The 12564-nt window shown below is 52.0% G+C and overlaps 5 protein-coding genes across 5 annotated transcripts; 4 read left to right on the top strand and 1 right to left on the bottom strand.

Moving 5' to 3' along the window:
• Positions 1-1066: 1066 nt before the first annotated feature.
• On the top strand, positions 1067-1881 carry PV08_10342 (rpsU-divergently transcribed protein; the record flags this gene model as incomplete). Its single annotated transcript, XM_016384657.1, has 2 exons — positions 1067-1483; positions 1549-1881. 2 exons carry the CDS (start codon positions 1067-1069, stop codon positions 1879-1881), a joined length of 750 nt encoding a protein of 249 aa, XP_016231259.1.
• A 1012-nt stretch (positions 1882-2893) lies between these two features.
• Positions 2894-4099, top strand: PV08_10341 (uncharacterized protein; the record flags this gene model as incomplete). Its single annotated transcript, XM_016384656.1, has 1 exon — positions 2894-4099. One exon carries the CDS (start codon positions 2894-2896, stop codon positions 4097-4099), a length of 1206 nt encoding a protein of 401 aa, XP_016231258.1.
• A 608-nt stretch (positions 4100-4707) lies between these two features.
• Positions 4708-7385, bottom strand: PV08_10340 (uncharacterized protein; the record flags this gene model as incomplete). The annotated part of the gene is made up of 3 exons (XM_016384655.1): positions 4708-5466; positions 5580-7110; positions 7159-7385. The coding sequence occupies 3 exons, from the start codon at positions 7383-7385 to the stop codon at positions 4708-4710; spliced, it is 2517 nt and encodes an 838-aa protein (XP_016231257.1).
• Positions 7386-7980: 595 nt separating this feature from the next.
• On the top strand, positions 7981-9063 carry PV08_10339 (uncharacterized protein; the record flags this gene model as incomplete). The annotated part of the gene is made up of 1 exon (XM_016384654.1): positions 7981-9063. The coding sequence occupies one exon, from the start codon at positions 7981-7983 to the stop codon at positions 9061-9063; it is 1083 nt and encodes a 360-aa protein (XP_016231256.1).
• A 1355-nt stretch (positions 9064-10418) lies between these two features.
• Positions 10419-12563, top strand: PV08_10338 (uncharacterized protein; the record flags this gene model as incomplete). The annotated part of the gene is made up of 1 exon (XM_016384653.1): positions 10419-12563. One exon carries the CDS (start codon positions 10419-10421, stop codon positions 12561-12563), a length of 2145 nt encoding a protein of 714 aa, XP_016231255.1.
• Position 12564: the final 1 nt, after the last annotated feature.

Raw genomic sequence — 12564 nt, 5'->3', positions numbered from 1 at the left:
ACCATCTGCAGTGATCGGCGTCCCCGGCCATCACAAGTGGTGCCTTTATGAAACTAGCAACAGGTGGGTGACTCTGCCACGCACCCGCACCCACAGAAGCACGAGAGTTACGATCTGAAGCTACACAAAATCGTGCACAAGGACGAAGCCAGTGTGTGGTAGCTTCAGTGACGGGCTAGCACATGTCTCACTGCGCCTCGCAGAAGTAAACAGTATCTAGACATACAGTACCTGATTGACCTCGGGTTTTTCTATTCTATTTTCGAAGCCAAGTGAAAGCATGCCACAATGCTGTTGGTAGACGAGCAAGGGCAGGGAACAAAACCCTATCAAAGCAACAGCCCCTTGAAATAACCTCCACTTGAATCGATATCACATCCGCCACGGAATGTGTGATTGATTATGGAGTTTGGTTTCAGCGCATACCGAGGACGAGCACCAGCTATTGTGGGAACAAAACTCGTCAAGCTCGACGCGCAAAATAGCCTAGAAAAACACCTTGGATGCAGCTATTCTGGCAGAGCACAAAGCTTATCCGGCGCAGTTCACGTACTGGAGCTTCCCTTCGGCACTTTGGCTGCCGACTTGCTGCAAAGATATGGAGCATTTGGAACAGTCAACTGCTGCGGAGAGACTTAGGCATGCGAAGTAGTTAAGCCGTGATGCTGCGCATGTAATATGTCCCTGGCCGTACGGGAAGTTCGGCAACTCTTAAAGCACGACTGAAGCCCAAAAGGCATACACATGTGAGCCATGATTCCGTGAATAGACGCGTCCTTGTCTCGGGCTGTGGGCGGAATTCCGAAGCTGGTAAGGCTGAGACTGGAAGTGGGAACAAACCGCTTCTCTCTGCTCGTCGTCCACAATCTACAGACGCCGCAAGCAAGCCACATGCTGTTTTAGTCTGGGCCGACGGAGAGCTAGACGTCGAATGCGAGAACGGAGCCGCGGACCGTTCGTAGATCGCCTAGCCGGTCCATTAATGCACATCATTTTCGTCGCTTAACCACTTCGGCAAGCTTCTGAACTTCACCTACACCATATCAGCGTCGACGCGAGCCCAGCCATGTCAAGACCTCGGCTGGCCACCGCAACTGTGGCATTGAAGTCATGCAGGCCTCGGTGGTCACCTTCACAGCTGCGGCGATCCTACTTCTCCATACACCATCCTGATCCTCCTCCCTTCCACGATACGCAGGATAAAATTCTCGCCGCAGCCATTGCAAGAGTTCCCAAGTCCGGTTTCACGGAAGATGCCCTGGTATTGGGAGCCAGAGATGCTGGCTATCTCGACGTGACCGTTCAATTATTTCCCCGGGGTGTTTTTGACTTGATCAATTACCATCTGGTTACACAAAGACTGGCATTGAAGAACAATGTACAGTTCCCAGAAGGGACGCACTTGGGCCTCGGGGCCAAGGTGAGGGCATTAGTCATGGCACGATTAAGAGCAAATGAGAACATAATACATCAATGGCAAGGAGTAAGCAAGAAAAGCGTATACCTGTCTGCTAAAAGGAAAAGGCACTGATATACCCTTGTTCGCAGGCCTTGGGACACATGTCTCTCCTAGGAAACATCCCCGCCTCCCTTCAAGAACTTACGGCACTCTCAGACGAAATATGGTACCTCGCCGGTGATACGGCTGTCGACTTCTCCTGGTATACAAAGCGAGCCACCTTGGCCGCAGTCTACGCCAGCTCGGAGGTCTTCATGACCACTGACACGTCAAAGAATTTTACCGCAACCGAAGAATTCCTGGCGCGCAGGCTAGAAGATACACAATACATTGGGAGCACTGCAAGAGGCTTTACACAATACGTCGGCTTTTGGGCTGGCAATAGTGTCAATCTCGCTCGAGCTTGGGGGTTGAAGGTATAGAAGGTCAATCGATCTAACCTCTGGTGTATCTGGTCGGCGAAACAGCAGGAGTTGTCCGAGGCCGCAAATCTTTGTATTCGAGCTACCATGCTCGAATCGAGAATCCTCTACAACTTCATTCTTTATGTGCTTGTGGGACGAGTGCGGCGCGTCAGACAAATCTGGTGACTCATTCAATTCGGGATAGTCAAACAGACTGCAGCGCATCTTTCGCCTGATACGAATCGAAGCTGTTCTCGGGAGGCGAGTTCACAGCCTCGCAGGAGACGCCTCGTAGCAGTAACACCCCTACGATCTGCTCAAGGCATGGCCCTTTGCTGTGGTCGGCTCCTCTCTAAGGGATGCCCCTTTACCCACAGAGTCAGCCCCAACGCTCGATACTGATCATGCTGAGCATCTACATTTGGCGACCATCGGCTTGGGTCTTATACGAAATCTTCAATGTGTTCCTTTCGACTCAAAATGGCCGTGGATCATGGATTTGGGGAGTTGACTGTTGGGTGACGGCGACAGATTCAGTCGTGTTTGTTAGGCTTCCCAAGTTGTCCTGTGCGATTGTTCATAATTCGTCCATTACCTCTTACCACTGTATAATAATCTATTCAAATGTATATCGTCAAGAGAATAATGAGAAGAGTATAACAACTAAGCTTGGCTACAGATTTCAGCCGCTATATACATGCTGGTGTGAAGTTGGCTACTCCGTGGGGATAGCTTGCGATTTAACTGTTGTAAATATTCGATTGCTCCACGGACATGCGTTTATCTTATGCCTCTTCAAGGCCGCACCACCATCAATACAAGAACCACAGTCGAGAAGACCAATCGGTCAGTGGATCGGCGCCCAAGAAAATCTATTTCTTTCAGGCCGCATCGTTTCCAGAGTTGGTGGCTGACATCCACGTTTCGAGGGGCATTCGTCGTCCTCGTCCTCGTCGACTTCGGCTGTTTTTGTGAGGGATATTTACTATAAGTGGTCGACCCGACATGATAAACCGCAACGTAATCCGACATGCGTTCCAATCTGGCAGAGGACTCTTTCGCAATGCAGGCGTCGCCATCCAAGGCCCGGGCAGTCGCCCTGGAGTCACACTCGTGGTCTCTCGTTCTCGACTGGCTCTCGACGTTGTACCAGCCTTCACCCATCCCGGCGTTTGAGCGCAATGCGTTTACCCTCCAAGCTCTGCAAAGCCTCATGGGCGAAAACATCGCAGCGGAGCGACTGAGGAGCCTAGTACACGAAGCCCAGCTCGAGGAGCTCACGACGAACTCGGGAAATCAAGACACCACGTCCGCGCAGAACAACAACACCGACCACCATGACAACCTCCGAAGAATCAGCGCAACAACAGACGACTCTTGGACCACGCTCCTGTACGAGGTCCAGTCGTGTCTTCCACCACCATCACGCGCCGCACTAGACAGTATATCTGACGCTGCCGTTCTCGCCGGCTGTTGTTCCTCCTCATCCTCCTCCCTGTGCCCATCAGCAGCACCATCTCAGAATACAGTCCTACAGGGTCTACAATCTCACATAACCAATCTTCCAGTTCAAACCTTCAGACTCGAGACGCAACTCGCGTCCATCGATGGCCTTATATCGACTCTCCAAGGAGAAATCAAACGGATCCAATCGACAAGGTCACACAAGAGATCCCAATCCCAATCTCGACCCCAGCGACGGAACGAATCGGCCCAATCCCGCAGTGGTGGCGGTGGCGGTTCGCTCTCGTCCTCGTCACCACCCCGTACTCCAACCACAGTCTCGAAGATGATATTTCCAAACGATGATGCTGATGATGACGACGACGAGGACGACGACGGCCAAGACAACGACGGATACCACGCCGCTCTACACGCCGAGACTGTCCAGCACCAACGTGAAACGAAACAACTCGCACTCAAATGTGCAGAGTACACGGACCGCATCGCCACGCTTGAACGACACGCTTCACCTTCGTCGTCGTCGTCCACTACCCCTACCACGGCCACGGCCAACGTCAACGCCGACCAACCCACACTCTCTGACGTCGCGGAGAAACAAGTCCTCGTCGCCCAGAAACGCAAACAGCTCGATCATCTAAAACGAAGAATCCTGGCGTTTCACAACCTCCCGCCTGACCTCGACGCGAGTCGAGCCGAAGTCCAACGCGCACAGGCGGACCTGGAAAGGCTGAAGAATAAAAGAGACGACTTGTTCGCGCAGTTGGCTTCGTAGTGGGAAAAAAAATTCTCATACGAGGTCGTAATGGGAGAGGGGCTTCTTGTTCGGACCATGAAATAATGGCTTTGTTGTTGTCGTTATGATTACAGGGGTTTTTTACTAACTTTTCCACGACTATAGATGGATAGATACGATGCCCTGCGGATGCCCTGCGGAACAGAGTACGTCTACGTACGTACCACTTACACTCTCACGACCCGTATCCACGATTGAGCCCCAAAGCAGCTAAACCCACATTCCTACCAGGTAATAATGAATGCTCATGCCATGGAGCCTTATTCAAAGCTATCTGAATTTTACCAAGGGTACGGGAGGTAAGGGGCTTGAAAAGTCCCGGAGGTGACACGAGATACCAGGATCTACCTGCCTATCTACCTAGCTCCGCAGCAATATATCAAGCATTGCAACAGGAGTAACAAGTCCATCCCGTAGAGGATTCTTATTTGGGTACTTGCGGCTACTTCGAGCCCAAAGAAAGGCTAGCACAGAACTTGACGCCAGAAGCTAAATTTATCATCAATGCACTCATACACAACATCCCAGACTTCAACCATTTTTCGAACCGTAGCTCAAATGTCTCGGATAGGCAGAAAAAAAAAGCCTCAGACAACAGGTTCTATCCGCCGTCTCTTGGCTGATCCTAGCATTTCCTCTCTCTCACGCCTCCTGGCAGCAATCAACTTATCTCTCTCGGCCTTGGCGGCAAGATACTTTTCTGTATGGGCGAGAGGCTGGCCATCTCGTCCACGCACCACAGGGTCAGGCAGAGTTGGAGGTTTGGTGAAAAACAAAACTCGGCCTTCGTCGTCCTGCGGGAAATTGTCACGTATGTGTTTAGGAATGGACTCGTTCGCAATGTTGGAGAGAACATAGACCTCAGAGCCACGCGGTTCTGACACCTGAGGCGCGTACTGATTGTACGCAGGTGTTGATTGTGTCGGTGGCCGTTGATAGGACTGTGGCGCAGCAGGAACACTGTAGTTGGTAGGGTGTGATGCCGTCAAATGAGGCTGAGGATGCAATTGCTGGCGCGCTGCGTAAGGGGTTGGTTGCTGGGTGGCTGGTGTCTTTGGTGTCGGAGCGGCTTGGATGGGAGTCTGAGATTGTGGGTAAGAAGGCTGGCGTGAATAAGCCGATGGTGCGGGAGATATAGATTGTGGCTGGTATGGAGTCATCTGAGGAGGTAGCGACGGTCGGGATACTGGAGGCTGGATGGTTGTTGAGCTTCCGCTGACGCTGGGAGTCCGATCCATGCTTGGGCGAGGGATTGGTTGCGCCGCCATGCTGGTCAGAGAAGGCTGCCGTACGGGTTGTGGAGGAGTCGGTGGTGGGGGAGGTGTAGGTTCTGGTGGTGGCGATTGCTGTGATAAAGAGAAGAGTTAGTGGTTGCAGGGAAAGACCGATCCGAGTATCAATGGTTAAAAGTAAAACTAGAAGTGAAAGGAATGTGAAAGCAAATATGCTGGAGGCTTACATTTTCCTCACGAGGATGTTTGTGGATGGCGCCCAAAATCGGTGGTGCATTGGGATGGCCCCATTGTGGTGAAGGAATCTCATCCGTCTCCTTCATGTCGTCCTTCAACAGATGCTTCAGGGGACTCGGCACTTTTTTGATTCTCCGGGGCTGGTCAAATAGGTCCATCTCATAGTCCTTGTCCCTCACTTCATCGGGTAGGCAACTGGCCCATGTTTTGATCTTGTTGAAGCGATGTTTCTCTTCATTGTATCGCGCCTCACAGACGTAAACCTCCTTGCTTGGATCGACTCCTCGAGGTCGACCACGGCTGTACCGTGTCACAAACATGACAAAGCACCGATCGACGACTTCTTCGATCTTATGATCTCGATACTGACCAGTCTTGACCACTTCGTTAGGAAAGAAGTGTTTTTCGTGCTGATGGATTGTTTGCTCTGGTCGATAATACCAGCAAGCATTTATCCACTTTTGCCCGTCGGAATCTTCCCATGTTCGATAGATTTGTGCAATGATGGGTTTGGTGATATCGTTGGGATTTGCAATATGTATCCAATCTCCGACTTTCCAGAGTTCGTTCTTGTATAATATTCCAGAGGGCAACGGCCGCCTCCCATCCTCCAGGAGATAGACGTCGTCTGGCTTGGCCTTCTCAATGTCCAGAAGTTTGTGCGCCTCGGCCTGTAACTCCACTGCATCATTATAGATCTCACTTCCTTCTTCATTGAAGTGTTTCGCGTTGTTGAATAGCAGGTCAATGTCCTTCATGAATTGTTCCAGTGACTGATACTTCTTGCGCTTCGACTTTTTCTTAATCGAGTCCAGGGCGATGGGATCCGTTATGGCCACAAAATAAGCGGGGTACTCTGCTTTGTCGGGCAGTCGTTCGAAATTTCGGACCTTGGGATTTCCAGCCGTGTCTTTCTGCTTGCGAAGACCTTTCAATACAGCCTTGATTCTAGCTTCCATCGGAGTGTCGACTCTCGGCGGTCGCCCTCTTCGCTTGCGAACGTCACCATCGTCCAGTTTGTCGTCATCTTCTCCACGACTCTTTCGACCAGATATACTGGGCCTCGCGCCTCGCCGACCTCGTCTTCTTCGCCGGTCATCGTCCGAATCATCTGCGTCGTCGTCATCGTCATCGTCCTCACCGTCATCATCGTTGTCTTCGTCATCATCTGAGACAGGATCTGGCTCCGGCGTCGCATAAGGAATCTCTCCCAGGTCTGGGAATTCCGTCTCTTCCTCCTTAGCTAATCCTTCACTAACCAGCTTATTCAACTCTTCTTTGAAGACGTCTTGTAGTACAAGCACGTCACGCACAGGGGCAGAGTTTGGAAGATTGTAGACTTGTGCATTGTGCACTATCAAAGCAAAATCTCGAACGAATTCTGGGATCCCTGTGTACTGTTTCCTCTGTATTTTGCCCTTAAGTGTACTGAGAGCAACAGGCTCCTTGATGATCTCGTGGTAGTCTGGCAGATTGCGTCGGTTGGGAATCCGTCGAAATAGGAGTGATGGGTAATGCTCACTGCACACATGTCAACCGGACCGTCACGTATAGGTATAGCAGACCTACTCGTCGCCCTTAACCTTGACACTGTAGTTCGTCAAAATTTCAGCAATGTTTTTGAGGGCTTTGTACTGTTCGCTCGAGACACCCTGGTGGGCTTCCCCTCCCTCGCCTTCTTCCGCTTCAGCATCTTCATCGGACTTGTCATCAGCGACATCTTCTTGCTTCAAGTCAGTCTCGATAGACTGAACGGGTTCCGCATTCGCAGACTCTGCGACGGGGGTCTCTGCCATCTTAGCAACCACAAAATTCAATCGTGCCAATAAGATGATGTCAATAGTTAAGGCATGCCATGTGTGCGCACCTTATGATTGCTGCTTCACAGGCGTTGCAGGCTCGAATACGGTTTGCGACGAGTCTGGTCTTCACCAACAAACATGCGCGCGTGGAAAGATGCGCGAGAATGACTCAAGAATTGTCCCTACTGGCGGGGACTTGGCACTTACGCATGACTCGCGCATTGAATCCACACTTTGGCGGCCAGCGATACGAGTAGGCCCATCGGTAGATGACTAAAAGCTCGACCAGCTAAGGATCATTCGACATCGACAGGCCCTTTCTTTGTTCGTGTGATGGTTAGGGACTGGTTGGAGGAGGACGACTTCCACCTGGAGAAAGAACGAACTACAATTCTCTGGTATCTTCTCCTCGACCGGGGGTAGGACAGAGCACCGACCCAGGCCTCGAACTGTTATTACCAACGGTCTCCGTTCGCCTTCCCTGTGGCAAATAGCTGCTGACAATCCGTCCGCTTGTGGTACTTGTGTCTTCATATTTGATTGCCAGCTGGCCTCACTTTTCCCTCATACATATCTGATCTTCACCAAGATGCGAGTTCGTCTGAGGGGTCCCTCGGGCAAATCGACTACAGTTACGCTAGACGATACTGCAACAGTGGAATCTCTGAGGAATACTGTTACTGCAGAGACCTCTCTATCTTCTTTCGAAATCAAATATGGGTATCCGCCGAAGACTTTGATGTTAGATCAGTACCCTCCGAACAAGCTCCTATCGGAACTGGATGTCAAGCTCAGCGGAGAACAACTCATTATTAACAGCACTGAGGCGGCCTCCCGGAAGACCACCACCGAGCCGTCACAGACATTTCAGCATTCGGAAAAAGATAACCATTCATCAGGAAGAGTCGCCGAACTACCCACAAGTCACACCGGCTCGTCACATTCATCCTCGACAAAAGAGCAGAATAGGGAGGTGAAGAAAGCCTCTTCTGCACCCCTGTCTCTGACTCGGAAAGAAAACAAAGCTATGTCAGATCCCCCCGAGATCTTTCTGCCGGACCTTGGTGGCAGCCTTGTTCTACGCATTATGCCGGACGATAATTCTTGTCTTTTCCGAGCAGTCGCCAGCGCTATCATGTCGAATCTTGACACAATGACCGAGTTGCGATCGGTGGTGGCGCAAACCATTCAGGCAAACCCCGATAAATACACCAAGGCAATATTGGACAACAAAGACCCCGATGCATACTGTCGATGGATTCAAACCGAGAATGCCTGGGGTGGCCAGATTGAACTCGACATCCTCAGTCAGCAATTTGATGTCGAAATCTGTAGCATTGATGTTCAAACCTTGAGAGTGGATAGGTACAACGAAGGTGCACCACGAAGATGCTTTCTCGTCTATTCAGGTATCCACTATGACATTATTGCCCTCAGCCTATTTGGGATGCCACCCGAAGACGATGTCAAGCAGTTTGAACAACCATTATCCGACGAAGTGTTGCCCCAAGCTGTTGCCCTATGCCAAAAGCTGCAGGAGAAACATTACTTCACGGATACTGCGGGTTTTAGACTCAGGTGTGGCGACTGTGGTGCCACTTGCATTGGGGAAGCTGGCGCTACAGAACACGCGCAAGCGACGGGACATTACAACTTTGGCGAAGCCTCCTAGCTTCGTTGAAATCCTTACCTGACCAGGCGCACTTGTTTGGTATATCCCACAACGCTTATTCTGGAATGGATCCTTTGTCTATCCGAAATGGACGTTTATGAGCACGAGGCAGTCTTCGAATGGTCATCTTGAGCTGGCCTGCGAGTTATGACCCTTCATGCAAGTCGCAACATAGATTGGCCAAGAGAATGTATCATATATTGAGCTTCGTCTGAGATACCCCTGCCTATCTATGTCCATGATGCCTTCCAAAGGACTTCTCCCTGATATTACATCAAATCGATTTGACCCTCGAGTTTTCAAAATACTTCAGACAACGTTCCGGCGAGCAAATCCCAGATTCAGTGTCCTGTCTCGGAAATCGCCAAATGACCGAGAGGTGTATCGTTACTTTAAACATCGGCGCATTCAGCATACCGCCTCTTCTTGCAACTCCAGATAGGCCTTGTTAAGGATGCCTTGCCTCAACGCTGCCTTTTGGTCACGGACATGCACACGAGGATGCCATACAGCTGGTCCTGGTGTGAGGAAATGATGTATCTGACCCGCACCAACGACTTTACGGGAACCAGACTTAATGGGGGTGATCTGTGCCCTTTAGTCGACCTTTGTGTCGCTGACTGTGATACAATTCTTCGCCAACAACTGCGCTCTGTTCCAGGTCAAAGTGCGGGCAGATTCTACGTATGCCTGCTGCAATTCTGATATGGGACTTCTCTATGCCACTGTGAGTAAGGCCTCCATACACAATTTTCCTATTACCACTCTTTTACTACACATCGACTGATCATAAACACCCAACATGACATATCTGCAGTCTATGCGTCGACGTAGGTTTTAACCGCTAGGAGTGTTCCTTGCGACTTGCTCTACATATCGGTGGACAGAGAGCTGGGTAGGCGACCACTATGGCATGGCCTTGGAGAAGAAATGAGAGCTTAAGTTGCCCAGCTAGATCAGAAACTTACTCCACACGCCTCGACTCCATGAGACGCTGTTGATGGCTGAGACGGGTACGTCGACAGCGTTTGATATTGTGTCTGTACCTGGAGGTCAACAGCTTGGTTTGAACTTGATTGGTGGTATACAGTGGCTGATTTCCTCGGATGGAGACCATGTGCATATTCATCTTTGACAGAGTAGACAGCAACAGCATTCACGAAATAAGCTAATCAAGTCGCATCGAAGATACTTTGATGTGCGCACGAAGGTAACGCCTATCAAGAGGTGCCCTCCCTTCAAGCACAGTCAAGGCGGGTCCACGTTGTTCCAGTGCCGAACTTCTACTCCACAGCCTCGTGCCTCATGCAGCAGTAGATGCCACACTATCTCTATTGTTGCTGTCCCCTCTACAAATGACCACACCGTACCTCAGTGGCCTCGATGGCTTCGCTTCTAGCAACCTCGAGAGTCCAATTGACTCCCATGGCGAAACCGTCTCCTCTCGACGCAACAACGCCTTGAGCACGAAGCTCACCAGTGTCCTGTCTACGTCGTACGTAGACCACGAAATCCGCGATGCTCTCCGCCTTCTCGACGTGCGCGGTGTTCACAACGATGAGGAAACGAGGCGCAATCTCAAGCTTAACGCACAGAGAGAGGTCATAGACTGCAATGCTAAGATTGTGGACGACTTCGGCCAGATCGCGGAGCAACTCCGCCGCGTGGGCTCGCTGCTTTCCACGCTGGACGCAACATGTTCCTCGATGCGTCAACACATTATCGCTGCGAAACAAGAATCGGCGCCGGTCCTCGAGGAAGCACGCACGCTCATCTCCCGTAAACAGGAGACGGAGACGAGACAGGTGCTTCTCGACGCCTTCAACGCGCACTTCCTCCTCTCCCCCGCCGATGCCAAAATTCTCACGAGTTCCGCCGAACCACTCGACGATCGCTTCTTCACCGCCCTCACGCGCGCAAAGACAATTTACCGAGACTGCGAAGTACTGCTGGGGTACGATGGGGAAAATCAACGCCTTGGGCTCGAGCTGATGGAGCAGACAACGCGCACTCTCGACGCGGGGTTCAAGAAACTATACAACTGGATCCAACTCGAGTTCAAGACGCTCGACTTGGAGGATCCGCACATCAGCACGGCCATCCGGCGTGCGTTGACGGTGCTCAGCGAGCGTCCAACGCTATTTCACAACTGCCTCGATTTCTTCGCCGAGGCAAGACAAAGTACACTGGCCGAGGCGTTCCAAGCGGCGCTCACGGGGACTGGGCCGGCGGCGCACAGAAAAGCAATCGAGTTCTTGACGCACGAGCCGCTACGATATGTGGGAGACATGCTTGCCTGGGTTCACTCCGCGGCCGTGTCGGAGAATGAAGCACTAGAAGGCCTCTTTATTGCGGATGCAGATGAAATATCGAGAGGTCTGGCATCGAAAGCTGGCAGCGAGCCTTGGGCGCGAATTGATAGGGGCGCGAGAAACACGTCTAATGATGATGACGATGACGACGACGACGATGACGAGCAATTGGAGTCTGTCTTTGATCCCCGTAAAGCGCTGGCTGACCTGGTTTCGAGGAACCTCGCCGTTGTGTGCGAGACGTTGCAGTCGAGGATCGACCTGTCTGTCAGCAGCACAGGAGATCCCGTGTTGACGTACAAGACGTTCAACCTCCTGGACTTTTACCGTGGGATTTTTGATAAACTGCTCGGTTCTGAGTCGGCGCTTTGCAAAGCCATCCGCAACCTGCAGTCGTCGGCGCTGTCACAGTTCGAGGCGATCATGGCGGAAGAAACTGCCGCGGCGATCGCCACCGAGATCGAGCCGTCCAGCGACCTCAGTCCGCCTGCTTACCTGGCCACGGTGTTGAGGCAGTTCTCAGAGGTCGCGCGTGCGCGAGGACCGCAGCTGACCGAGTCGGAGCTGGAGAGGCTTTTCAACTGCATGCTCATGGGCATCTTGACCGCCTGTGCGGACTCGGCCGCTCAGATGCCCGATGCCAGGGAGAGCAACATCTATAGAATCAACTACGTGACGGCCCTCAAGGCGACCATGGCGACCGTGTCGGCTCAAGCACCCGTGGCCCAGGCTCCGCTGGAGAGAGCAGGCCTGGAGATACGGTCTCTTCGTGACGAGCTGGTCAAAGCTCTGACTACGCTGCTCCTGGACGACTCTGGCGTGAGGGACCTGTTGCAGGAACTCGACACGCGCCGAAGCCAGGATGCGCGGACGCGACGGGCCTGGCTTGTCACGAACCTCGACGGAGCTGCGCAGCGTCTAGACGACTTCTTGTCGTCGGCGCTCATGGATGCGCAGGATGGTATGAAGAACTTGCTTGACCGCACCCTGGCCAAGGATGTAGTGTCGGAAGCCGTTGAGAAATTCTGCGCAGAGTTCGACGAGCTCGAGGGCATATTGGACATGGTTGATGTCGAGACTGGTGGCGCGGACGGAGAAGGGTCAGCCGGGCATGCTTCCGACCAGGTCGCTTCGTTGAGGCAGTTGTATCCCAGGACGGGAGCTGAAGTACGGGCGCTTCTAAGCTGAT

The sequence above is a fragment of the Exophiala spinifera genome, assembly GCF_000836115.1.
Source record: "Exophiala spinifera strain CBS 89968 unplaced genomic scaffold supercont1.8, whole genome shotgun sequence".
NCBI classification, from domain to species: Eukaryota; Fungi; Ascomycota; class Eurotiomycetes; order Chaetothyriales; family Herpotrichiellaceae; genus Exophiala; species Exophiala spinifera.
Note: the sequence above shows the minus strand (reverse complement) of the source record. Positions and strands in the feature narration are given on the sequence as shown.